The sequence below is a fragment of the Camponotus floridanus genome, unplaced genomic scaffold (assembly GCF_003227725.1).
Source record: "Camponotus floridanus strain SB8 unplaced genomic scaffold, Cflo_v7.5 scaffold20, whole genome shotgun sequence".
Lineage (NCBI taxonomy): Eukaryota > Metazoa > Arthropoda > Insecta > Hymenoptera > Formicidae > Camponotus > Camponotus floridanus.
In genome coordinates this window covers 2,270,781-2,297,809 of record NW_020229326.1, presented here as the reverse complement: position 1 = coordinate 2,297,809, position 27,029 = coordinate 2,270,781, and the positions used below count along the sequence as shown (strand labels likewise).

General features: G+C 38.3%; 3 protein-coding genes across 4 annotated transcripts in view; 2 read left to right on the top strand and 1 right to left on the bottom strand.

Annotated features, from left to right (window-relative positions):
• LOC112637030 (ETS translocation variant 1) overlaps nucleotides 1-27,029 on the bottom strand; it is a 79,398-nt gene that overhangs the window by 14,192 nt on the left and 38,177 nt on the right. The window contains exon 1 of one of the 2 annotated variants that reach the window (XM_025408252.1): nucleotides 3,728-3,886. The exons of the other annotated variant lie outside the window; for it this stretch is intronic. Coding sequence (XP_025264037.1) covers nucleotides 3,728-3,784 — 57 coding nt within the window. The 5' untranslated portion in view covers nucleotides 3,785-3,886. Of the gene's footprint in view, nucleotides 1-3,727; nucleotides 3,887-27,029 lie in introns of those variants that run through there. 2 annotated transcript variants of the gene reach the window in all.
• On the top strand, nucleotides 4,920-8,944 carry LOC105249958 (solute carrier family 25 member 44). Its single transcript, XM_011255776.3, has 5 exons — nucleotides 4,920-5,186; nucleotides 5,925-6,237; nucleotides 6,342-6,649; nucleotides 6,738-6,924; nucleotides 7,019-8,944. The coding sequence occupies exons 2-5, from the start codon at nucleotides 6,063-6,065 to the stop codon at nucleotides 7,336-7,338; spliced, it is 990 nt and encodes a 329-aa protein (XP_011254078.1). The 5' UTR covers nucleotides 4,920-5,186; nucleotides 5,925-6,062; the 3' UTR covers nucleotides 7,339-8,944.
• On the top strand, nucleotides 19,849-22,209 carry LOC105249965 (E3 ubiquitin-protein ligase MARCH3). Its single transcript, XM_011255790.2, has 6 exons — nucleotides 19,849-19,906; nucleotides 20,106-20,270; nucleotides 20,413-20,566; nucleotides 20,881-21,055; nucleotides 21,432-21,622; nucleotides 21,906-22,209. Exons 1-6 carry the CDS (start codon nucleotides 19,849-19,851, stop codon nucleotides 22,069-22,071), a joined length of 909 nt encoding a protein of 302 aa, XP_011254092.1. The 3' UTR covers nucleotides 22,072-22,209.

The window sequence follows — 27,029 nt, the reverse complement described above, 5'->3', positions numbered from 1 at the left end:
GATCGTCAGAAAATTGTGCGAAAAAGTTGTGCTATTTAAAAAAGAAAAGATATCACTATTAAAAAATTGAGTTAATAAAGCGATAAAGTAATTAAAATGCTAAAATGCGTCCGTAACACGAATTGTCTCTTATTGAATGCGAACACATTTCTGAGGGGATATATTGATATTAACGAGTATCCGGTGAACTCACGCTGCTCAAAGTTCCATTATTTGTTCATAATTTCTTGTCGAGATTTTCCTTTGATCGCAATTAATCGTCGTCCGCAATTAGCTGCCGTGATAGCATGGCGCCCGTAATCCGCGCGCTTGGACATAAATTTTAATTACATTCACTATTACCTTAAATGTTTAATACACCTGTCAATCCGCTACGTACGTACATATTTATCGATGCAAAAGTGACTCCCGCTGACAAAGAATATCTTCGTTGTACAGAAATAAATATATTCTATAATTAAGCATTAATCAAATTTCGAAAATATATTCGTGCGGATAAACAAAAATTTTAAAAATCTATCCATCGCAGATATAAAATTATTTAAATAAAATATTTAACATTACACAAAGTGTACACACATAAACACGGAAATAAAGCTAGGCTGCGTGAATTTTTACAATCAAGATGAACCTTTGTCAGAAATCGCTCATCTTTCATCTCCATCGGGCTTTCTCGTCAAGCAGGATTTAACAGCGAATTAATCAGGCAATGACGCGTGAGCGGGAAGCGCAAACACGAGGAGTGCGCGTACCATTTAACGTTAAAGGCCCGACGTGACCTTTCCCAGCGAACGGATGCGCGCGGCACGGAACATTCGGTAGGCGAGTTTATTTACGCGCATTTATGTGTCTCTCATGAAAACGAGATACCCGACGAGTCGAGGGTACGCCCCGTCGTTCGCGACGGGGTTGCAACAGGGGTCGCGACGAGAGACGGCACCCCATTTCACGTTCTCCACCCTCGTATAACAATTGCGCACTTTGGTTCGGTTTATAATAAAGTCATCGAGAGCATCGCGAGACTGTATCTCTTCTCCGACGGATCGAAAAGCATCGTCAAGATTTTAGATGCGTGCTCTTTTAAATGAAATCGATGTATTATTGAAAAGTACTGAATAGTCATTGATGATTGCATTTATAAACATAGCATTAAAAATCAATAAAATCTCATTAAAACAATCAGTTGATAATAGCGGCTGTTTTAATCAGTGATACTTAAAAAATGCGTCTTAATAAAATATTATACATGAAATTTTTTGTAGCAATATATTTTGTTAAAGAAATATCTAAATTGATTTGAAAAAATCTTGTTTATTTTTGTACATTTACCACAACTGAAGAATAAAGATAATGTATACATATATAATTCTTTTTCTCTCTCTCTCTGTCTCTCTCTGAATTTAAATATTAATTATACATATTTCCAAATACATCTATAGGAAAAACTTCTCCAAAAAGCAGTTTAAAATAAATAAAAAAAGCTTTAAAAAATATCTGCGATATTATTACTGATTTTTCAATAAAAACGATTATATTCAATAAGAGAGCAAAAATATTATTACTGCTTTAATCAATGACGTTTCTACTGAACCAATTTAAAAAAAGTGGCAACGATATCGAGGTAAAAATTACAAAGTGAATTTTAGGGAGAGAAAGATAAATTTAAAATAATTTTTATTACTGAAATGGAAAACTTATATAAATAAATACATGGAATATTTGTCACGAGATGCATATTTCGCGCGTATCCTATTTTGACCAATGGACAGGTAAAATCCGGCAGAGTTTTCTCTGCTAATTATGTGCCGATAATAGCAGCGACGGTCAATTTTATCAATTACACGCGAGAAAAGTCCCGCTGTTGTACTTTGCCAAGAAAGTTTTCCTACCCTCGTGCGACGATGAGGTGCGAAGACAATAACAGCGGCGGACACTGGAAGGCGGACAATGCCTGGCGAGAGGAACAATATATAGAGATCTCGAGATTAAAGAACGCGTCACACAACGGCCAAGTTTATCAGCTAATTGCTTTCCTCAATGCATCGCAAAAATCGCGCTAGAGAAGATCGAAATTTTTTTCTTTCGTCTTTTTTCGCCAATTAAGTCTCGACAATACAAGGGAATAGTTGGGTGTGATAAATATATTTTTTTATGTTACAAAGTATCTATTTTGTAATGTTTTGCGCTTCTGCTATCGGGGCTTTTCAAGATTTTAATAATAATTTAATTAATTTCCATTCATTACGACACACAGAGAGAAAGTAAATGCAATATGATAAAGGATAAAAATACAATATCTTTTGAATGTAAATGTAAATAAATATAGAAATTTCACATTTAGCCTTACCAACATTTAGGAATAAATAGATGATATCATCGTCACGTAGAAATATGTAAAGGATTAAAAGAAGTAAAACGAGCGTAAAAGCATGCAATATTATTAGTCGGTTCACGGAGCCAGGTCCACAGAGAAGTCAATCAAAGTGAGCAGTTAAAAAGCGCGATACGTCCCATCCCCGGAGAAGTCATCCCTAATCATGGGAAACTCGAGTGGTGACATATGCTATCTCGCGGCAGTCAATTAAACGACACCTACCGAGGAAATGGGGGGAATGCGTGTGTGGGAATCGGCTGATTTTTAGAATCAACAAACATAAATCAAGTGCCTCGCGGGTGCTTCTCTCGAGCCGAGTCATCCCCTCTCCGCGCGTGTCCATTGACCACCCGCGGATACTCGTGTCGTGTCGATGTCGTCACGGTGGTGGCCCGCACTCACGCACTCACGCACGCACGCATACACGCGAGGAATATAACGGCGACAATTACGTGTTTAGAGGACACGGAAGGGGTGGCACCCGTGGGACGAGCCAGCGGAGCGTGGAGGCGCGTGCCGCGGCAATTCGCCACCCGGTCGTCGAGCGATCGTCTCTCGAGTGCTTGACATTGTACGCGCGATGATCCCGGACCTCGTTCCGTACTTGGATGACTCCATTGTGCATCGGAGCGGCCCGGCTTCGGGGAGGCCGGATATCCGGATGAAACGCGATGGCCTTTACGCGGCGGCGCTCTCTTAATGGATCTTAAGCACTTTCGCGACGGCAACGTGCATTTTCCGAATTCTGAAATATTCCTCCCACGAGTTGGATTCGATAAAGAAGTGTCAATGGCGCGGCGAAGAGAATCGATCGAATCTATTTATTTGAAGTTTATTGAATATAATTATAGACACACACAAGCTCTCCCCTATTCTTAATCTTGTTCTCTTCATTCTGTGTCTTTGCATTTTAAAAATTGTATTATATTTCTATTTTGCATTTCTTTTTATATATTAAAAATTTTAATATCGAAATAAATGAGGATTTTTTAATAAATCATTCCGATTGCATCACATCGCTACAAGTAACATTGGACAAATACCTTGTATGTTTTTGCGTGACTGACGTGAAAAGTAAAACTTAATAAAATCGTGATACGCTTACTGAATATTCCATTACTTTGTTGCTTTGAATTTTTTATATTCCATAAAATTATAAAAATTCTTCCATATAGTACTGCCGACAGAAAAGAGAAAAATCAGTTGATTAATTTATTTGACGAATCTTTCGAAAGAATTTTAATGGATAAACATTACAATAAACTTATCAATATATATTATATTAGATAAAGCTCTTATCAACCATATAAAAGCCTCATTTATGGAGAGATAAATAAATTTTCAACTACTTACTAAGCCCGCCAATTCCGTCGTCGCGGCAGGTACCTCCTGATCGGCAATGTTCATCATAACTTTGCGTCGTGCTGCTCGTCCGCGGTCTATTCTTGTCAAACGAAAAACACACAAAGACGAGTAGATTCGCCGATTCGATCCGAGAAGAAAACGCGCAACCTCGGTTGCGCGACGCGAATGGGTCTCGTCGATCGTCGCCGATGTTGCGGCGCGAAGATCGAAGATAGCACTGAATCGGGTGATTTGATCTCGGCGCGAATAAGGGGGTGAGCGAGCCACCCTCGCGGTCGCAACCGGGGGTTGTGTCTCCGGCATGGGGTACGCCCCCAACGTGACGTAGAATTCAGTCCTGCGCGTATTCCATTTCCTTGGACCACTGCAACCGGGTGCTGGGCGGAGCTTGAAATTCATTGGCGACACACACGTTCGAGAAATACAAGGGATGACGCTGCGTCTCGCGAGAGAGAACCTTGGGTTCTCCACGGCAGCGAATTTCGCAAATTCGATTCGATCGCCATCGAGATGTTCGAACGGTACGTCCAATAAAACTTCGAGTCAGCCCGAACAAATGCATGGATTCTAGAAATCTACGATGAAATTATGAAGAAACAAATTAATTCTTTTCAGAAACTAAAAACTTTGCATACTTGACAAAATTGTTAAAAAAATATCATATTTCGATAAATTAAACATGGTTAAAATTGTCTGATTAAAAAATATAATTGTAGCAAAAATTATATTTCGAATTTTGTTTCTTTCTCGTTTTAATCTCAATAATGAAAAAAAGGATAAAGTTACATCTAGAAGAAATTATGTAGAAAATTATAATTTTTCAATGAATATTTTTTGTGGCAATAAAACGATAGCTTCTCTAAAATGGAGTATATTTTAGAATTAACAATTAATGTATATTTTCAAAAAAATTATATATATAACTATTGAATTTTTAAGCCATTTTAATGTATTTAAACGTATTTGTCTTTTTACTATTTATAGAAAAATAATTGTTGCTCCGAAATTCTACTCGTCTGCAACCATGTTCCTTTTTTTATATATTCATGATTTAAAGTCGGTATGGCAAATTTCAATATATATCGACAGACGTTATCGCTTTATACATCTGTTGATAAACGCGAAACATGACACTCAACATCAAGGCTTCACCGTCAAGATGTCACCGTCAGAAAAAAAGACACACGCGTGCGCGTACTTGCTGAATGTGCGGCCTACAATTGCTCACAATTATTCACGGCTTTTTCCATGTCGAATAATTTCTCAGCCGCAAAATTGTGCGAGTGAAAATGAGTTCGTGTTGTAAAATGCATTGAGCCAATTGACGCGACAGCGCGATTATTAATGCATCAATCATGTTATAAACATCAATCAATTATTCCTGATCGTATGAAGAGGCGACTATCGAGAAGGAAATTTCAGAATAAATTGTCTCTATTACATCACTGTAAGTAACAAACATTTTTTGAAAATGACTTGCACCTTTCTCTGTATATTCATTTAAGCTAATAACGTCGATATATTTATCCGATACTTTGTTATTAACGATATTCCACAAATTATCAGCCATAAAATTTTCTTACACGTGTAACGCTAGATTAGATTTAGATAAGAATTAAGATAGAATTATTCAATTAATTATTTGATGTCTTACGATTACAAGATTAAAGTGATACACAAATGTCTACGCAAAAGATTTCGGAGCAATAAATTGTTGATTTGTAACATTGCATTTAAAATATAGTTGTTGTACTCAATTATTAATTGTTATTTCTTTCTTGTTAGATTTATCATTACTTTATGTATAAACACGTTAAATCTCGTTAAATATTCTGCAAAATTTTTATAATGTTCGTTTTTCAATCGATCGACTCCGAAATGTTACTTTGACATTTTGCGTAATTGATACAACGGTACATTTACGTTCAAGAGCAATGTTACAAAGTTATTTCCAATTTTAATGCTAAATATGCTAATCAGATTTTGAATTTATAATATATACGCATATGTCATAATATCTGTAAGAGTATAACATTCGAAAAGGTTTCAGATTGAGGTTAGAATAACCTAATTTCTTAGAGCTATGACAGCTGTTTTCTCCATGATCGAACGATAATATCTCATAATTTTAGACTTCTCTTATAAATCGTATATAACATCATACATAATATTTATATATTTACAGATTTGACGAAATTTTGAGCGTTAATGCTCATAATATACCGATGAGATATGCGGCATCAGGTTGGAGCAAATTCTCCGCGAATCTACCTGCTTAATTCATCTACTGGTACAAACTACAATATCTGCGCTCGCCCGAGAAATGTCCGCGGTAGAGGCAACACCGTTTATTCGCACCATCGAGTGGGACATGATGGACAAAACCAAATTCTTTCCACTCAGCATGCTGTCCTCGTTCTCAGTCAGATGCTGTCTATATCCTTTGACAGTGATCAAGACTCGGCTTCAAGTGCAAAGACAAAATCACATGTATAATGGTACACGCTAATTAATTTTTTATATCGAGCGAATCGATTTAATTATTTGTAAAAAACCAATATTCTCTGACTAATGTCATTTTTTTCTTTCATATAAACGATAGGTATGATAGATGCGTGTAGAAAAATTTACAAAGTCGAAGGCATCACCGGTCTTTACAGAGGTTTCTGGATAAGTTCCATTCAAATTGTCTCTGGAGTGTTTTACGTATCCACATACGAGGGTGTACGTCATTTGCTCACGCAGGATACACCCGTCGGACGTGTTGATTCTAAAGTTAAAGCATTGATCGCCGGTGGTGCCGCCAGTTTAGTCGGACAAACGATCGTGGTCCCTTTCGACGTTCTCAGTCAACATTTAATGGTTCTCGGAATCAATAGCACTAAACATGGCAGAGTGTATATGGATAAAGTGAGTCGCGAAATTTCTATAAATCTCTCAATGTCCTGCGTTTGTTGTATATTTAAAATATCAATTGCAAAATATCATTTCTTCACAGATGGGAATGAACCCGTTGGGTTTGACCTTTGAACCTGGAAAAACCCGTGCGCAAATCTCCGCCGAAATAATAAGATTAATTTATCAGAGAGACGGTTATCGCGGCTTCTACCGAGGATACATGGCGTCTTTGTGCGCATATGTACCCAACAGCGCCCTTTGGTGGGGATTGTACACGGTTTATCAGGGTAAGCATACTTTCTAAGTAGACCACGCAGATAAAAGAATGATACGCAGATAAAAGAATCATACGTTATTTTTTATGTTTTCTTTTTCGCATAGATGAACTTATAAAGCTGCTCCCGGGATGGTTTTCGCATCTATGTATACAGGCGATGGCGGGCACCCTAGGAGGTTTTACGACTACGATCATTACAAACCCCCTGGATATCGTAAGGGCGAGATTGCAGGTGCAACGGTTAGATAGCATGTTTAGTGCGTTCAGAATACTGTGGATCGAGGAAGGACTGCTTATGTTCACCAAAGGACTCTCCGCGAGGCTTGTACAATCCGCGTGCTTCAGTTTTTCTATAATCCTAGGATACGAGACCATCAAGAGAGTGAGCATAACGGAGGAATACAAGAATTACATTCGATGGTGAGAGCTCCAGAGTTACTATTAATTTTACACGGATGGAATGGCGTGCATTTCATTCGCAATTTTTATACCACGACGCGCAACATGTGTGTTACTTTTTACACATTAAAAAAGTGTAGCCATAATTCAATCAGCACATTATTGATAATAAAAATATCCTATTAAAAAAATCAGACTCGCGTAGAACAAAATAAGGCTATGCAAATAATGCAAATCATGTTCTTTGTATTATTAAGATACGTATTATTAAGTATCGATCGTTTTTATGTAGCGATCGAAGAAGTTACGTTTCGTTATATTTGAAGAAATAAACTTGTACAGTCATGTGCGTACGTTTCACGTCATTGTTCAAACTCACGTACTACAATTTGATATATATTATAATTTCATAGAAAAAGAAACTTCGAAAAAATATACTTTGGTAAAATAATGCCTCCGAATCTAACAAAATTCTGCGAAACAGGCGTTATTTATGTAAGTGTAATGAAGCGCATTTTGTATCGCGCTACGTTATGTATCAGATGGAGTACAAAACTTTGTAACATATGTTAGATATGTTACTGTGATACAAATATAATAAATATGCTCCTATTCGTGTTTTAAATACGGCTTGTATATTAGATATGTGTTTGTGCTTATATCGCGTTGCGTGCGAGATATGTTAATAATATTATATGTAAAGATAACAGAGAGAGAATCCTAGTCAAATGGGCATGTAATATATGCGCACGTATATACATACATATATAATATATCGGCCGTCTTAAAGATATGAATTTAGAATATAATAAATAAATTAAATAGATTACTAGCGCAGAGAGATAAAAAAAACTGATAGAAGATGTGTATACTATAAAGAAATTCAAGACACAAGATTATTTAATACCTCCATCCACATACTGTTTATGTATATACAGAAAATTGAGATTCCCGATAAATTTTAAGAGGATGAATAAATTTTATCATCTACATTAAATCGCAAACAGTTGCTCATTTCCTACTTGATAACGGACCGTTTTATAATATCTTATGATTCCAAAGCGTGTGCGTTTTTTTTACTCGAATATAAATAGTTTCAATTTGATTACCGCGCGCGATACCGACTAAAAATTGGCTCCTCTCACGATGTGAACGCAACCGAGCAAATTAGCGCATCGCTTTGAAATTAACTCGCCCGATATGTAAATCAGAGGTTGAACGAACCTACGAGGATAGACAAAGAGCAAGGCACGTTCCCGAGTTTCTATTCTACGAGTCAACGATGCATCGATTGGTATGCACCGCGGAGTAGATCAATCTGACATCTCCTGCCGATGACTGGGCGCCAGATTGGCGCTGCGATTTTTCCTATGCCGGCATCGTTGCCGCTGCCTAAGGATGCATGAATTATTCCAGGGCCGAGCTAACGCCTGTCGGTCGATTAATCGAATCCAAGCGAAGCGGCCTTCGCGCGAACGATGTAAAAGTTATAATTGCATAATTGCACATGCAAATGCGCGTCACGTCGAACGTTAAATGTCAGAGACTCAAATACGGTTCAAGTATTCTGCGATTCTCGTTATCCCTTTGAGACTATAATCAATCGCATTGTATGTATATTTGCCAAGTATATAATTATTCGATTAATCAGAAATAAAATATCGTCTTATAAAAAGTATTGTTTACATTTACATAGGACTCTAGCGCATGACATTTAATCACTCCTATCGTTTACGTGCACATTTTTTCAATATCATCAATTGCTTGCATTTTTGTTTGTTGTACAATGTATGTACATGCGGAATGATTCATTCATGAACACGTGATCTCGAATGACATACATACTCTCTGTGTGGCAGGTTGTTGTAGCCATCTATCGTTGCATTAATGCATCGTACAACTTTGTAGCTCGCGTGTTCCCCTTATCTACAGGGTAGCTTATCATTCAGGCTGTGGGAAACGATTCTCTTGTACCGATAAATATCAGTACATACAATTTTCATCGCCAGATGCCTGTACGATTTATAATTATGCATTTTAAATAATATGCATTTATAATTATGCGTTTTAATTAATATTTTGACAATTATTCTTTTCGTAAATAATGAAATTTGTTTTCTCAATAAACTTGCGCACTAGATGTAAATGCCGCATGGATCGCAACTCTCAAGTCGAGGAAACATCAAGCAGAAACGGAGCTTTCGTTGTTTCCTTATTTTCAACGAGATCAAACATTCGCGCGAATCGGCGCGACATAAAGGGAAAGAGAATATTATTCGGAGAACGATGTCCCGCAAATGAGAAAACGTCTCCTTTCGTTCTTTGAGGATTCGTCGGTGGCGTTAAAGTGTCTAAAAAAAAGTCGTGCGTACTCTTTTTTTTATATTTCTCAGAGCGATCAAGGTAAGTCTTCCTTTTACTCTCACGATTTCTAAATGACATCCACTGCTGACCAATGGAGGGAGATTGTATTCGTGTATTTTATGCTACCGCGATACTCTGATAATTTTCCCGAGGGAAAAAAATAAAAAGTTTTAAGAAATCGTTTCGACTAATTCTCGTACGTTTCCTTGTGGAAAAGGGAAAAAACGAGTCGCACAACTCGAGGAATTTGGAAACGCAAGACCTGCATCATTAACTGGACTTTCAAAGGTTCGCGTACACAGGAAGGAGGAAAATACGGAACACGCGCGTTCTCTCATTAGCGACGTTTGTCAGTCAGCTCTCTCTCGGAGGCTCTTTTCCCGAAGCGACTCTCGCCTCATTTTCCAAGGACTATTCTCGCTTGCCTCATTATGTTCTGGCCGCCGTGAGCAAAACGAACACGGCGATACGTGGAAGAGAATAGCTCGCGCGGAGAACGACGACCTTACGCGCCGAAATATCGCTTCGCACTTACAATTAGAGTACTTAGACGTGTTTATGCGTATCGTTTTCCATCTAAATTAACACGTGGAAAATTGTCAGAATTTGAGATACTTGATACGCTTCTAGACGAATCTTGTCATATCGTCTGCATAAATAGCTTGATATGTAATGATAATAAATATTATTTTTATTGCTAGTATTTATTTCTTAATCCACCTGCTTTTCGACTTCCAATTTTATTTGCAATTTTTATATAGTGTAAATAAACTTTTTAAATATCTGAAATAAAGTGTTTACAGTGTCTACGTTATTTAGAATAAAATAGAATAGAAATCATCGTAAAAGAATTAAATAACAATAATATTAAACTTAATATTATCACGTCTATATTTAATTAAAATTGTACTCGTAAAAATAAAAATAGCGTATAGTATAGTATTAAATAAATAAATAAGTAAAAATTAACTTACCAAATAAACACAAAGATAAAAATTATTAAAATTAAGATCATTTTAGCTATAACTCATAGATTCTTTAAAATTAAAAATAAAATCAACATTAAAACGCAATACTATTATGTTACTCTGAAGGATATTCTTCTTCTTGTTTGATAAGAATGCGACATGACCAATAAAAATGTGAAAATAAACAATCTACGAAACTTCTCGCCACTGTCTCTTTTTCCTAGAATCACCAAGCCACTTTTAAATTTAAATGCGAAGGACAGACGACGATCGCAAGGTCCTCCATCATCTAGCGACCGAGTGTCGCGATTAATGTCGCTCTTTTTCTTCGATTAATCGAAAGGGAAAAAGTGAAAAGCTTCTCACAGAGAACTAGGATACGGAAAAAGGACGTGATTTTCCAGTCGCGAGACATGAATCCTTTAAAAATTTAACTCGTTAAACCTCTATCGAGATATACGATTATTTTTAAAGCAATCATACGGCCTTAAGAATGTTAATGATACAAAGCTACAACTTTCTTCCATGTGTAAAAGATGTTGAATCGTTTAAGTAAAATTGTTATCAAACATATCAGCCTCTAATTTATGATTAATTATGAATGTCGTGAACATCCTAGAATTTATGGATCCACAATTTTTATCAAAAAGGAGACAACATCATGATCTGGGATAATATTTCTTCAAATTAAATAGAGTCTCGCTATTTTAGGAGTCTTACTTAATCGAGCGTACATTGCATAATGAGCTTTTCTTTATTACGCATGCAAGCGTTATTTTTAACGCGTTTCACAAAATGTCATGTGCGCACGGACGCACTCGCTCACGCACGCCCGAGGGTACGTTCTAAATCCGCGTACCGTGTAAATCATCGCGCTCACGCACGTGCGTGCGAGAGCACCCGACCGCTCACGTGCCACGACCGGCTGCGCCGCGCATGAGAGCTCCTCGACCTGGACTTTTCATCGTTTTTCCACGGTTTTTCTCCATGCCTATTCACGATATTTCTTCATCATCTGCATGCTTGCATTAAAAAGTCGACGATCATTACGCATTACTTTCCCGTTATTATCGCTATCGACAACCATTAATCATTGTTCGATCATTAATTAAATAAACTCGACTGAATAGCAAAAGCAATCGAATGTTGAAAGATCTCTCTTGCCTAACGAGAAAATTTTTTCTCTTCTCTGAAGAGAAAAAAATTGCTCCGAGTAAAACGACGAGGAAAATAATCCAAGTTGAAGTTAAGCTAGCAACTAGAACAACCTGTATTTTGCAATTGCAATTACACTATAATGCGGTGGAATATCACGTTCCGTGATTTTTCCAACTCGTGACGAACCTCGCCTCGGGTGCGTAATGCGTTTCTCGATGCGAAACAGAATGCGGGGATCAACTATGGGGAAGAGAGCGAGAGCGAGAGATAAGTACGACGAGATATGCCCGGAACGATCTTCCGACAAGCACGGTACGAGAAGGAACTACTGCCTGGAAGGGTAGAGAAGACGCGTGGCCGCGGGCACGCACGTGCGTGAGCACGATGATTTACGCGGACGCGAATTTAGACCGGTTAATGTGTACGCGACCAACCCCTGGCCGCGCCGCTGGAAGAAACAGCGGATTAGTCGCGCGTTTCCCTCGCCGGCTTCGCTATACTTATCGGCGCGAGAATGCACGCGCGTGCAGAACGCGATGCAAACTACTGAGAGATGTGTTTCGGCATTTATTTTAAAGACGCGAGTGCGCAGTTGCGAAACCTGAGCAACAAAATTATGCATCTTCTCGTTCCTTTTTTTCATCTCGAATACATTCGAATTGATTTCTTTATTTTATTTCTGATACAATTGGCTATTTTTGATCAACTTTTTCTCCAACAAATGACTGACTGAATATTAATTATAATTTATACAAGTTGACTTTTTAACGATTTAACATAGATTTTAATTATTTATTTTGAACAATCATATAGGCGATATTTGTAAACAAATTTAAAAAATGGTAAGATTTAGATGTTTTTCAAAAAATTTTAATTCTATTTTTTGGCAAAAAGACTATGTTTTCAAGACACATATTTTAAAATTTTATGCATCTCGAAAAATAATCCATTTTAAAAGAAAAACGAATTAATAATTTGATCACTTTTAAGTGTTCCATCTCTCTTAAATACTTTACAAGAGGAATCGGACGCGCTGTAACGAACACGAAATTTTTCTATAATTTCATTAAAAAAATAGCGTTAAATCTAAATTAACTCGCTTTATGCAAATCGTACAAAAGAAATCTCGCACTTTACATTTTTAATTTATATAATTTCTCGTTAAACTTGCCGAGTTATTTGCTCGTTGGAAACGGAATGGGTACCGTAATTTAAACTGACACAAATGCAAGATTGCGCGACGAGTCGTTCTCGCATCGCTTTACGAAAGGCTTTAAATTCAGCGCACAAAGCAGCTACTGAACTCGTATCGTTCCTCTCGCGATCCCTCCCATCTTCCCTCCGCCCTCGTGCTTAAAGGACGAAAACGACGAGGCGGAGAGGACAGTCGACGCATAGAATGGAATGGAATTCAAGAGGCGCGAGAGCGGATCTCTCGGAGGAGAAAGATGAGCGGTGCGCTCTTTGACTTTTGTAAAAACAACCGTAAATAAATTAAATCCGACACCGCGTCATTGGAAGATACGACTATGGCGACTCTCTTCCGCAATGATCCAGCCTGTAAAACGCGAGTCGCGTCACGACAAAGATGATACGAGCGATATCTATGTTATCTTGGTCGAAGGAAGAAGAGGGAAAAAATAGAAAAAAATATAGAAGCGAGTTTTTTATCGGCCAAGACAGCTATTCCTCCTCCTTCCGACAGCTTTCCAACGAGTATTATGAGACACCGGTAGCTCGCAAAGAAGCCAAGAGGATACATAATTACGTGCGGAGGAGGAATTTTCATGTTACAACAAACCGTCCGCGTCTAGAGGGAACCCTTTATTATGGCCATTAGATTTAATGCTAGGAAGCGACGCGTCGCGCTCCTGCGAGGCATCCTTCTACGCGAGCGTTGGACTTTGCGGCCGTTAAGCAAGGCTGTGTCATATAATGCCACAAGATGAATCCTCTCGATCGAAAAGATAATAAAATTAACTTTTATTAACGTAATGTATCTCGTTAAATGGGATTCGTGTAGCGACACGGGAACCTCCCCATCATTAGGGAGATTCTTCTCCCGAGCCTGCAATTTAGATAAACGGATAGATAGGATTCTTTCCGATGTCTTTGGATTGGTTACCGTCGTCGAACAAAAAGATAATGAGTAAAATTGATTACATATAAATTTAACCGAATAAAAGATAATAATCCCATCTATTTATATCAAATAATTTCTTCTATGGAGTTTAATTATATTTTGCGTAAAGTACAATATATATCGTGTGCGACTAAAATAGACTGTCTTGTCGGTTCTCATCAGCATCTATAAATGCGATAGATGCGCGTGTCATCGTCTGGCTACGCCGATGCACTCGCTCGTAACAAAACAACGACATCGATAAAATATGTAATATCGTGAGTATGCGTTTAGTAACGGGCGATAAACCCCATCTTAATATTAGACACGGAAACATAAAAGAGATCGATGAATTCTACGATAGATATTCCAAATGTTAAATTCTCGTAATAAATGTTATATTCTTTAAAAAAAAATTTAAGCAAAAAATGTAGACTTAATTTTAAAATTAAATCAACTACTTTTCTTTCTCTTCTCTTTGAAAATTTAGTATATCTTCAATTTTGAATGGAACATTATAATGCAAAAATTGAAATTGTCATCTCTTGCGGTATCTTGTGAACTTGGACGTCTTTCTTGGATCGAGAAAAGGGCACGACACCCGAAATAACATCCGCGCTGGAAGAGTGCGCGACAGTTACAAAACTGGTATCCCCTTTATATTAAATCTCGCGAACGCAGACAACAAACGTCGCGCTAATAATGCCCGCACGCCCGTGTGTGTATTTAACGTCTCGTCGCATTTGTGCGCGTTCGCTACGATACCGCAAATAGAACCGCCGGAGGAGACGTCCAACTGTCTGGTGCACTCGCAAAAATAGGATTGTGTCGCCCCGTGTATCGCTCCAAAACGTTACGCGACAAAACCGCGACGAATCGGGGTTACGAGACGAAAGCGAGACGATTGTTTTTACAATAACGATGAGAGAGAGAGAGAAAGAGAGAAAGAAAGAGGGAGTGCAAAACCACCATTTTCAATTATAATATCCATCAATCGGCGAATGCAAGTATCTCACTTACAAACGAACTTTACCGTTATTAATTTACGCACATTCGTAACATTAATCTTGGCGAATATTCGTCAATTTTATCAGTCTTTAATAAACAGACCGCGCGTTAATTATAGCAATTATTGCAATATGATCATAAAGATTATTAATTATAAAGTATAAGCGTGAGCCGTATAACGGGTAAAATAATTAAAAAATAATTACGCGCGAGCATTGCTCCGATCTCCAAAGTAAACATTCCAAACGCTTACGTAAGCGCAATACGGTCAGCGTTACAGCGGCAACGCTCTCGTCTTTCGCGTCGCTCGAGACTGCGATGAAACGGGACGACGGTAGAAACGACGGCGTTGCCCTTTACGAGCGAGGTGGCCTTTTTGCCGTCTGTGTTTGCTTTCGACGCGTAAACGGCGCGAGGGTGGCATTTGTCCACCAGACACGATGTGTTCGCCAGGCTCGCGAATAATCCGAGACGTTCCCAAGAGGAATCGCGCCGATCGACGACGGGCGTGTCTTCCTCGCCTCGGTTCCCTTTCTTTTTCCTTGCGTACGTGGCGGCACGCGTGAAGAAAATCGATAAATCTCGCGCCACAATGACGTTTGACAAATAAGGGGAGAGACGTGAGACTTTTTTTTTATTTTTTACGAGAATCGATTTAAAAATCGAGCTTCCCCATCTTATTAATTGATAGCGCGCGATAACTTTTAAACTGATTCACGGTCTCCATTCTTATTAAATTCGGTGATGCCGAGCTATTATGTGTTTTATATCTTGGGACCGCTCAGAGGGCTCATCTCGCTTCCTCCGATGCGGATCTACGCGCGATATCCCTTACGATCGCATCGTAGGCACGTTATAATCTAAGCTGGCCGATTGTGGAACGGACGCGACGATCGCGTTGTAAACACGAGGATCACGTAGAGCGAGCGCCGTCGTTAATACTTAAAGGGCCCGTGCGGGTCACGCGGAGGTGCGCTTCCTGTGAACGCTCGCGTTCGCCGTTCCGTGTACTAACGAGTGTTTGCCGTGTAACCAGGAACCAACGTACGGGTATACGTGTAATGTAACACGCCTTATTATGTCGATGCCTTGCGGAAGAACGTAGACTAGACTTTTAATTTCCGATTATCTTAAATTCGCGGTCAAGAGAATTATCGATTAAATAAGTCTTTTTAATTAGAAAAAATTAAGTAGTTGGAGACACATTTCGACGTGTGAAAGAAATCCTCTCGACACTTTTATAATTTAGCGACACTGCGAAATCACGAAAATAACTATTGAGCCGAGAAAAAATGGGCATAATATGATCATATGTAAATGATGTACATAATTAGATGTGAAAAGATTCGACGACGTATATAATTTTATATAATTATATATAATAATATTCGAAATTTGTGACGCGATATGATCTTATCTTTATATAACTTTGAATATTATTATATATGATTATATATAATACTTATATATATATATATATATCTTATAATAATTATATAATTATAATAATTATAATAATTATAATTATTATAATAATTATAATAATTATATGTAATCTTATATAAATTACACAAGTCCATTTTTTCTCGGAGAAGTAACGTTTCTATCAGAATTACTATTTTTATATCAATACACGTCGAAATGTTCTTAAATTACGTTAATTATAAAAATCTCTTCAGCCTCTATCTCTCGAAAAATCCTTGGTAATATTTGTTCAAGATAACGGTCGATGAAAGACGAAGCTTTTTCCAGTTTCTCTGAAAGATCTTGCCGTTTCGATGCCGCGCGAGCAACACGGCAAAATGTCTCAAGGTATTCTTCTTTCTGCTCCTTTCGCCTCTATTTCTTCTCCATCGGACGCGTCGGCTATTCCTGTTTGAGATGGAGGCACGTGTCCTCGATGAGTCGCGAAAAGGTGACAGGTGTAGAGTGCTTCTATAAATTGCAATCTTAAAAGAAAGAAGGAACGAGAAGACGAAGGTTGAGGGAGGGAACGAGAAAGTGGGAAGAAATTGCAAAGTGACCCTTGGGCTGCTATCTTTAGCTTGTTTCTGGACCCTAATGTCACTCTCCCTTTGAAACACGTGCAATGGTAAGACGTCGCTTCTGCATTCGCAAATTAATGTTTGAACGCTTGCGCTCGACACGAGCGTCAAATTTAAAGGCATAAAAAATATATATTTTAAGAGAAGAAGTTTGAGAAAAAATTGATACGTTCCAACATTCGTACAAAAGACAGAAGATTTTTGTTTCTCTCGCGGGAAATGCAAAGACTCTTGCAACGAGACACTCTATTAACGTGCGCACAAACGGATTGATACTCGTGTGCGTTCGAGAGGTTAAGGTTTCTGGAATATCCCGTAACTCAATGAATTCTCGTTGGCACCAGGTTGGAATCACGCGAGTGTATCGATTATGAATGAGCCTCCAGATCCATTCATTTTGAACGTGACCCAACGCCTAGGTCCATCCCCGGCTCATCTAGCTGCCCGGTCACTTTCATTCTGCGACACTCGTCTATCCTCAAGCCGCTGTTGCGACTTTGAAATATGCGATGAAAGAGAGAGAGGCGTTAAACTCGATCCACGAAAGTAAATATATCATATTCAATATCGAATAGCACATGTATAAAATAAATATGGCTTAATCATCGTCTCTCGAATAGTTCAAGTGCTCGCATATCCGTCATATTTTCATCATAAATTTTCAAAGAGATTTAACACAGTCTTCCTACATATACATCGCCTTGTTGGATTCAAACAACAGATAGTTGATAATAAATTATCGCAAGTAAATAAGATATAAAAAGGCGCGATGGTATTTCTCACGAGGTCTCGATCGCGACCTAAGTAAACTATTTGCTCTCGTTGCTTCTGGCAGGAGAGAAGATTAACATCGCGCGCTGCGGATATCCAACCGTGCGTGGAGTCCACTACCGCTGTGGCTGTGGACCCCTTTGCCTGCTCCCCCCCTTCGTTTCCGCGCCCCGTTCGCGGACCCTCTGACGACCGCAACTATTTCCAGACGCGTTTAATTAATCTTGAACCAAAAACGTCGAGTGAGAAAATGGCGGACGGACGGTCGGTTAGGCTCGGGCATCGGCCACCTGGCAGAAATAGCAGCCATGGAGACGCGGACTTGACGTTTCGTCCGCATACATGAGCGTGAGAGAAACGAGGCGATAAAGTGACGAAGGAGAGAAATAGAGAGAAAGAGAGAGGTGAAAAGCAACGGAAGGAATAAACGGAGTAAATTTGGCACCTGTCAACCGCTATCTCGTCATCGACATTTTCGACCATCTCGAAACGAGCTGATTCAAGTAACCTCTTGACACGTATCCTCGATAATTTCGATATTATCATAATTCATAATCTGCCTAATAATATGCATTTATAAGAGGTTCTATCAGTAATTAACAAATTATTAAATAACTTGTCATACTTTCAAAATCTACATCTTATATTATGGTGTTTCCGATGATAAATCTGATTTCGCTAAAATTATCGTCGATAGGAGTATATTTAAATTGAAGGATTCACTCTGAATCTCTCCATACGATACTCCAAGATACGAAATGTTTCCCTCTTCTCTCTCCAGCCATTATTTTACCAGGAGAACTTGCCAGGTAGAGTAGCGCGCGAGAGATTTCCTCTCTTAATTCGTCAGGTCAACGGATATCCGCAAAACGCAGGTTCCGAAAAGTGGCCGACTCGCCGCTAATAATAACCAGTCCAGTCCCCCGTATCGCGTATACAGGCCGGATTTATATTTCGCGTGGTACCGGAAACCGATTCCGAAATATCTCGCGTGCGCGCGCGGAAGTATTAAAAAAAGAATAATCCACCGGTCCACTCTCGGTCGGCGTCGAAATCTCCGCCCACGAGGAACGTGTCCGCGGCCAAAAACACGGGATCGGTTTCGTTTGGAACGAAACGAAAAGGTGGTTGTGACTGATCAGGCTTCCCGTGGATATACATCGGATACGTGCATTTCCGGTAGCGGAGAAAATTTCCAGCGAGAGGGGGAAGGGCCCAAATCATTAATAAGCTTCCACGTTCCTCGCGTCTCACGTCAAGAAAGGATTAATGTTGTCGCGATATTATCCTTTGCTTCGTTAAAACGGACAAAGTGAATCTGCGACTTTTCTTAAGCTTAAGAAATAGCTATTAATCACGATGTATAATAATGTACAAAGATTAAAAAATTGGTCGATTCGAGAGATTCTATTGATATCATTTCATTGCGAATTTAATTGCCTGGGTTACTAGAAATGAGATTATTCTATCGCGCCGCGTATCTCGCGGCTAGAAAAAAAGAATTAACGCGTATGAAAAATGAGAATGAACGCGAGTGTGTCCGGCAGCATTTAATCTCACGTGTGAGTGGCGTACGACGAGATAAGCCGTTTCGGTGCGGTTGCAAGGAACGCGAGATGATAAGAACGACCGATAAGGATGCGAGCGCACCTTGTTTTCTTCCCTCGGGGATAGTTACCCGCGCGTTGTTGTTTTCAATGGAGCCTGCCACCATGAAATTTCGTATCGTCTTCAACATCAAAGCTCTCATCGCCATACATTTTTCGCGCGCTTAATAGCAACTACTTATAAATTTGCAACGCAAAATATTGTTATCTTTCAAGAAACTTGCAATATTATTCAATCAGATTAAATTGAATTCATCAAATTTTTTTTTTAATTAGCATTTTGTAATTTTAAAGTTGGCATTCAATTTTTAAAATTCTGATGTAATTATATTTGATTTACTGATCGATTGTTTGAGAAAGAATCGACTAGTGCGCCGATATGACTTGATAACATCTTGATGACAGCATCTGTCTATCGCGGGGAAATTTTGAAGAAAAATTTTCAATTTCGTCCGAAAGCGCGTATATCAAAATGCGCGCAAAACATTTTTGATGTCACACGTCGAAGATGAAGAATCTGAAAATGGCAGCGGACATACAAACGACATAGGTTAGCGTCACTCTTTTTCTTATCGGGCAAGCATCTGACATTTTCAAGATTAATACATTTAGATTAGCATACAATCTCTGAATTTATCAAAATAATTTTTATCTATTTTAATAGAATTTTTTTAAAAATATATTCTATTACCCCATTTTCTAAAATGAAAATGATATATTTAATACATATTTGCATTGATATTTACTAGGGGCAAACAAACTTGTTAAATCTGTCGCGAAAGCAAGCTCGAGAAATATCATCAACGAAGAAACCCAAATAACAAACTCTACATTGGATAACGCGGAATCTACACTTAATCCCGAAACAGATAAAAAAAATGAGAAACATTCCGATACGAAATCACGAGATAAAGGTACGTTTCACATCAATCTGTCTTTGTTTGTAGGAAAATTAATTATATTGCAATCCATAGTGAAATTTCAACGCTATATCTATAAAATGAATTCCGAAATAAGTAAGATTCCATTTGTGATATGCAAATAAAATAATTTTAGATGCGTGCATTGTCTCCAGCGATATTTGCAGAATCTGTCATATGGGAGGATATACTCCAATCGCGGAAAATCATTCGTCGTGCGATTTGCAAAGTCAGACTGATCGGACATCGTCAAACTTGACCCATCTCGGTCCTTTGATCTCGGCCTGCAAGTGAGTTTTCGGCTTATTATAGAAAGCTAAATATTATTCTACGAATGAAAATTAAGGAGAAGAAAGATTAATAGAGCTTCATAAATCTCTGACTTTAAACTATGTATGCAAATAATTTGTAATTAAAAAAAACAATCGGGCCATAAATTTTCTCGAGTCGATGATGTATACGATTATATAAATCATGGAAGATTGAAAACAACGAGAATAGATCGTGCATTATTCAAGGATGATTTTTCATATCTCGGGAAAAACGTCTCAAAAAGATTTCTTTTTTTCGACCCTCACGATATTTTCTTTAAATAATACGATAGATGCCGAGGTACAGTGGCTCTGGTGCATACCGAGTGCCTCGAGAGATGGCTGACCGAATCCGGTCGCGCGAGATGCGAGCTTTGCGGCTACAGGTACGCGACCAAGAGGGTACGTCGTTACAGCCTTTTTCGAAGCGTCGTAATATGGTTCCATACCGTAATAGCCACTCGACAGGTGAGTTAACTCACGCGTTGCCCTCCTCTTTCATTCTACATTCGAGAGCTTCGAGTCGGATTTGAATACGCCTTCTTAGACTCACGTAATATAAATGTTGTTAATGTATGTATACATTGAATGTACTGCATTAATTATCTTTAAATCGCGAAAGTAATATCGTAAAAGGGATATCGTAAAGCCATAAAACACTGAATATTATCGTTGTATCAACATACATGGCGCAAAATTGTAATCATGTTACAAGCCGTGAAAAATTGTAATCATGTTACAAGCCGAGCCTACAAGATCTTGTGGAATATCGCGACATATATTATAATTAGACTTTTAATTATCCCGACAATTCATCTTGGTGTTTAATGCGTATTTCTTCAAGATGTTACTCGATATCGGGTACTTGGCAATGACCACGCCTGTGGCTACGTTTTCCTGCTACGTATGCGTCTTGGCCTTGAAGACATTGCTGCGAAACGGCTTTTACGAGATACCGTGGATGATAGTCGCCATGTTACCAACCTGCTTATTGACGCTGATAGCTTATTGGCGATGGATAATTACGTTAGGGAGGTACGCTGTTAAACTCGAGTCGCTCGTGCGCCACGTCCGTGCACGGATGAAAATGCTGTCGTTAATGGAAAATGAGTTAATTAAGATATTATGTGCAAAAGGCGTGATTATATGATTATTAAAGTTTGGCGAGCTACGCATGAAAGTGCACGTTTCGTAATATCGATTATTGAAAAAATGATTAGAGAGTATTTCTAGCCACACGTCGTTAGAGGGACGAACGTAAACATTGACGTCAATCATAAAATTATGCAAATTGTGTGTACTTTCTCTCACATTACAGATTACACGGTCATCGATGGAGACGCTATTGGAGAAGTAACTTTGTGATTCGTTTGATTCCTGATAATAACGTCGAGGACAGTTTCGATCTGCGAGAACAATCGAGCGATCATTTCGACGCGGAGGATTTCGAATGGAGGATCGAGGAGATCGAAGAGTTTGCGTGACTTTTGCGTACTCGACCGCGCAATCGACGCGCAATCGTCACGGTTAATTGCGACAATCGTTTTCTATTTCTATTTCTATTCGCGTCTCTTTGTCGGAACCTTCATACAGCTGCATGATATTTAATTGCATTTTATTAACTCGACATTTCAATTAAAACTCATTGTCGCGTAACAAAGACGATTCGCCGCATCAGGAGCAAATTAAGATGCGTCCAGTCCAAAGCTTCCGGAGATACACGAGATTTCGTGCCTGGATTTTGTAGTATTATTTTCAAGTATTCTCTTTTACAATTCTATTTGATTATAAAATAGCTCAAAGATTATTGAAATTTTAATTTTTCTTAAAAAACAAATTACATTTTTTTTCCAAAGTAAAAGCCATGCCACGCCTTTATGTTTCTAATAATCAAGTAGACGCGTCATCAATTCATTTTCCGCGTATGCAAGATGACAGACATCTTTACAGTGTAAAGAATATGAATGCGAAATAAAAGTTGACGCACTGGACAGCAGAGAAGAACCTGTCGACCGAATAAACCTGTTGCTTTCGAGCCGCGCGGAATCCTGTTGCATTTTTATTTTATCGAAAGTAATTACTCGCAATTTTTATTATTATTTATGTATGCTATAATATTATATATGCCGCTTGTGCAAAAAAAAAGATTAAATTTATTAATCGACATGTTCCCTCTGTTCGCCTACGTATCGTGAGATCTTGGATCTGAACTTGTGAATCATCAACGGCATTGCAGTTCCATCGTGATAACACCGTTTACGTGCCCTCGTCTCACGCTGCATTATCATATAAAAATATATCGGTATATCACCTTCAATTTGTCCGTTATTGATTCGCTGCAATTTATCCATATTATCTTAGCAAGATTAAAATTATACTCGGATGTATCAGGATTAATAAGTAAATTTGAGACATCTTATATGTCAATTCTTTTTATAGACAATCAATACACAAACTTGATTTTTAAATAAAGAGACTCCGATTCGTATCGACTAAAGTCAATATCCATTAATCGGTTCAAGAATTTCGTTAAAAGCCCTGTATGAAACGATAAAAAAGGCGAGTCCCTTCTTCACGAAATATTCAAATAAAATAAGCGCGACGAATATTATCATCCCGTCGTAATTGACGCATTAAATGATTATCTAGAAAGGGTACGGCATTAATAACGATCGGCACCGATTCGCGCTTTAATCGAATCCGTCGGAAGATTTTGAATCGCAATACTTAAAATCGGTCGATCTTCATTGATTGCTCGAATGCTTATCCGCTAACGAGCCGGCTCTTCTTCCGCTCATTGACTTAAGTCGGACGATTTAATTAAGCGCGCGATACTGACCAATAATTTCATACCTCTTTTATTTCGAAGGGATCCGATATATTCGCTGCGCGGGATTTCTCTTTTTTTAAAAATAAAATTCTCGATTAACGCCGGTAGTTTCCCGATTCTCGATTATCGATGATGGCTTAGCGCAATAAGGCCGATAATGGACTGCAACAATCGCGCAAATCGATTTCATTTAAAACTGAATCTAGGCGGTTAGGTAAGTTAGCTTTCAGCCGAGGATAATTGATAAAAGCCGCGATACGTCGTGTTCCTATTAATTTCCTATTAATAGGAACACGACGCAAGATTCTAATCAACTTGCGATAATGAGAACCGCTGTTCGAATCTCTAGGACAACCTGCTGCATGTGTTTACATTTTAATGCGGGATAATAACCGGCATCGTCGTCCGCGATGCGGCATGCGCTGTCGGTGATGCATGACGGAGTAATTATACTCGTCCAAGTTTTGCGCTTCTCGCTCGAGATGTCACAAAGATTCTCATGTACCCAAGAAAGCGAGCAAATTTTTTTAGCGATATCTAATTAAATTCTCGAGGTAGAATTCATTTTGTAACAATATAATTACGTAGATTATCATCTCCATTTACATTACTCCTCCTTCATTATTTTCGTCCTTGACTTGCTGCAATCGTCGAAACTCGCCATCTATTTGAGACGACTTTTCGCCACGACGGTAAAGAGTCGAGGAAGAAATGAATCTTTTATGCGGCTGCATCCCTGCAGATGCATCCGGTTCCTTCTTCAGATCCTATGGGGCGATGCGCCTCGTGTCTCGCTCCTAGATATACGGAAATAAAAAAAAAAAAAAGAGACGAAAAGGATACCGCCAACGAGAGCAGGGCGTCACGGTGAATCCCCCACCCCCCCCTCTTTTCCCATGGCAAAAAAGTAATATTTATGCGGCGGATATTTGTCTCGTTGACAGACGCTTTTCTCACCGATGAATTTACCGTGGATCTCTTAAATTTCGATCCACGCGAAATATATAGGAACGTAACGAAAAAATATTGAGTCTAAGTCGAAAGATTCGATTTATATATATATATATATATATATATATATATATATATATATATATATATATAGAGTTGTAAATTAATAGATTGCTTTATAAAATTATACTAGTTACATAACTTGTCCATTACACAACAATATATCGATATATCTTTTTGCGACAAACTTGAACCTTTATCTATAAACTCTTTATTGACAAACTGTCACGAATCTTTTGTTCTCAATTTGTCAAAACTGATCTCTCGTTCAAATAAATGGCAAATCGTTTGATATTTTAAAGAATTGAGAAGTTTTAAATTTAATTGTTGAAGGTCTTGAAAACGTTGATTGAATCGTAAATGATCCTGCGCTGTTAAAGATACAGCAATCTCAGAGGCTGGCTACAGTAATTTATTCGTCGTGAAAAAAAATCTGATAAATGGCAATATAAAATCACAAATGCATAAGTCAAGTTTAAGTGCATTACGTCTCTAATTATCTGTGTGATAATAAGGAGAAAAAATAGTAGCGTGGTAGGCAATGCGCAAAGTGTGTGTGTGTGTTGCTAATTGTTCTCTCTCTCTCTCTCTTGATAAAAAACACGAATCTCGAAACACGTCGCGTAATTGCAACTCCGGTTTATCGGTGCTCGTTTACGAACTTTTTAGAGCTGTTGGCTGATTATAAAACGGAGAATATGAATTCGTAACTATGGCACTTGCCTTCTTGATATCTTATTCCAATTCGAATATCGTTTCAACTACGCTCAACGCTCGTTAGACCCTCTCATTATGTAACGTAAAAACAGCGAGTTTTTGTCGGAGCTTACACTACATTCTCAGCAGCATTCCATAGAATAAACTATAAATTTATCAAGGTACTTTTTCAAATCCGAAACACCCCGTACGCCTCGATATTGATGATCTGTCCAGTTGCATTCCTCGTGTTCATCTTTCAGCCGCGGACACGGTAAACGATGCGCTAGACATTTCCACTGATAAAATTTATAGACGCTGATAAAGAGAAGGCCTAACCACGTTCCTGCGGTCATTAAAGCCGCCTAACGATTTAGTACGCACGAGCCAATAAATCCGAGCCCTCTTCGAATCGCGTTCTCCCTCTCTTTTTCTCTCTCTTTCGCGTGCATCCCCCTCGTTGATTTTATAATTAGATCACTACAAGCTTATATATGCGCAACGGTCTTCGTAGGAAGTGTTGTTAACATAATTACGGGAGATACAGTGTTAGAAATATGCCGCTTCTCGCCGCTTTTCGCAAGATGGTAAATTTATTCGAGCAACACGAGCACCATTATGCGCGAAATCAACTTACGCAAGCTTCAATAATTATAATTAGCATGTTTTGCATCTTGAAATTTTTTTTTAAATTTATTGGCTTGAGACGTAACGTAAAAGTTTAAAATTTCGGTAACTCCTTCTATTTTACATGACTGATAACTCGAAAGACCGCGAGCAATCAGCTCGAAAGTACACAGAGAGAAATGTATCCTGTATTCAAGTAAATATTACTTATTTTAAATATATCATAAATTTATATATCCGCAAATATATCACAAGTTCACCACAAGCATGAAATTTAATTGAATATATTTTGAATTTTACTAAGTGCAGTAAATAAATTCTTCTTTTGAGTACATGATGAAGACAATAATATATTCTTTGTTGAAGAAAACTATTACTTAAAAAAAGAAAAATAAACCGAGTAATCGCTTTTCTTGGCAGTACAATGATATTTTTCTCTGTGTATCAACTTTCATCGCTGACATTTATCGCCTCGATTTTTCTCGATCTTGTTTTAAAGGCTTGTCTGCGATTACAAATTTATGAAAGATAAAACGCTCTTTTTCGTCGATATATTGGCGCAAATGTAAAGTCTGACAAATCTTTATTGAATCACTGCGAGCAAACATTTTTAATTACTTAAATTTTAGAAAAATTTTACAAAAGCTTTTTTTACATTTTTCCTAGCCATGAAATTTATATACGAATGACATTTAGTCCTACGTAGAAAATACAATATTTGAACCGAGACTCTGCCAGAGACACGGTATGTTTGCGACGATTATGGATTAGCCCGACATATGGTACGTCTCTATCTGTATATGACAGATAAGTGATCGAAAGAGAATCTTACGATCGTGAGCATCGGCGACCGGTTTAAGAGCATCTTCAACCATCGACCATCGCGATTTCGATTGCGACAAGGTGCGAAGAAGGCCGCAGGAATATTTTGGCACAGCGCGGCGAGACTGAAAATCGAATTCTACGAGATAATAACGTATGTTAGCCGCGCGAACGAAGACGATGGAACTCTGCCAAGAGAAACACACCTTAATGCCCGTATTATATGCGCGCGTACACGAAGGAGCCGACGACGATCGAGGAGAGTCCGTTCGAGTTCCTTTTCACGCGGCACGAGCGTCGCGACGCGTTTCAGGAGAAACATAATATTTGACTAGACTGAATAATGTTTCATCGTGGCGCGAATTTGCAAGCTAAAAGGAGCAACGAAAAAAACTCGACAGTTTGTCTAATATCTTAATCAATATATCGCGCATATATAATTTGCGGTATATAACT

What these genes read in the sequence shown, in the direction of transcription:
- LOC105249958 (XM_011255776.3), top strand. Translation starts at nt 6,063, where the DNA reads ATGTCCGCGGTAGAGGCAACACCGTTTATTCGCACCATCGAGTGGGAC. An exon ending in ACAAAATCACATGTATAATG is followed by an intron (nt 6,238 to 6,341) that starts GTACACGCTAAT and finishes TATAAACGATAG; the next exon opens with GTATGATAGATGCGTGTAGA. An exon ending in ATTGTACACGGTTTATCAGG is followed by an intron (nt 6,925 to 7,018) that starts GTAAGCATACTT and finishes TTTTTCGCATAG; the next exon opens with ATGAACTTATAAAGCTGCTC.
- LOC105249965 (XM_011255790.2), top strand. Translation starts at nt 19,849, where the DNA reads ATGTCACACGTCGAAGATGAAGAATCTGAAAATGGCAGCGGACATACA. An exon ending in TACGAAATCACGAGATAAAG is followed by an intron (nt 20,271 to 20,412) that starts GTACGTTTCACA and finishes AAATAATTTTAG; the next exon opens with ATGCGTGCATTGTCTCCAGC. An exon ending in TGGATAATTACGTTAGGGAG is followed by an intron (nt 21,623 to 21,905) that starts GTACGCTGTTAA and finishes CTCACATTACAG; the next exon opens with ATTACACGGTCATCGATGGA.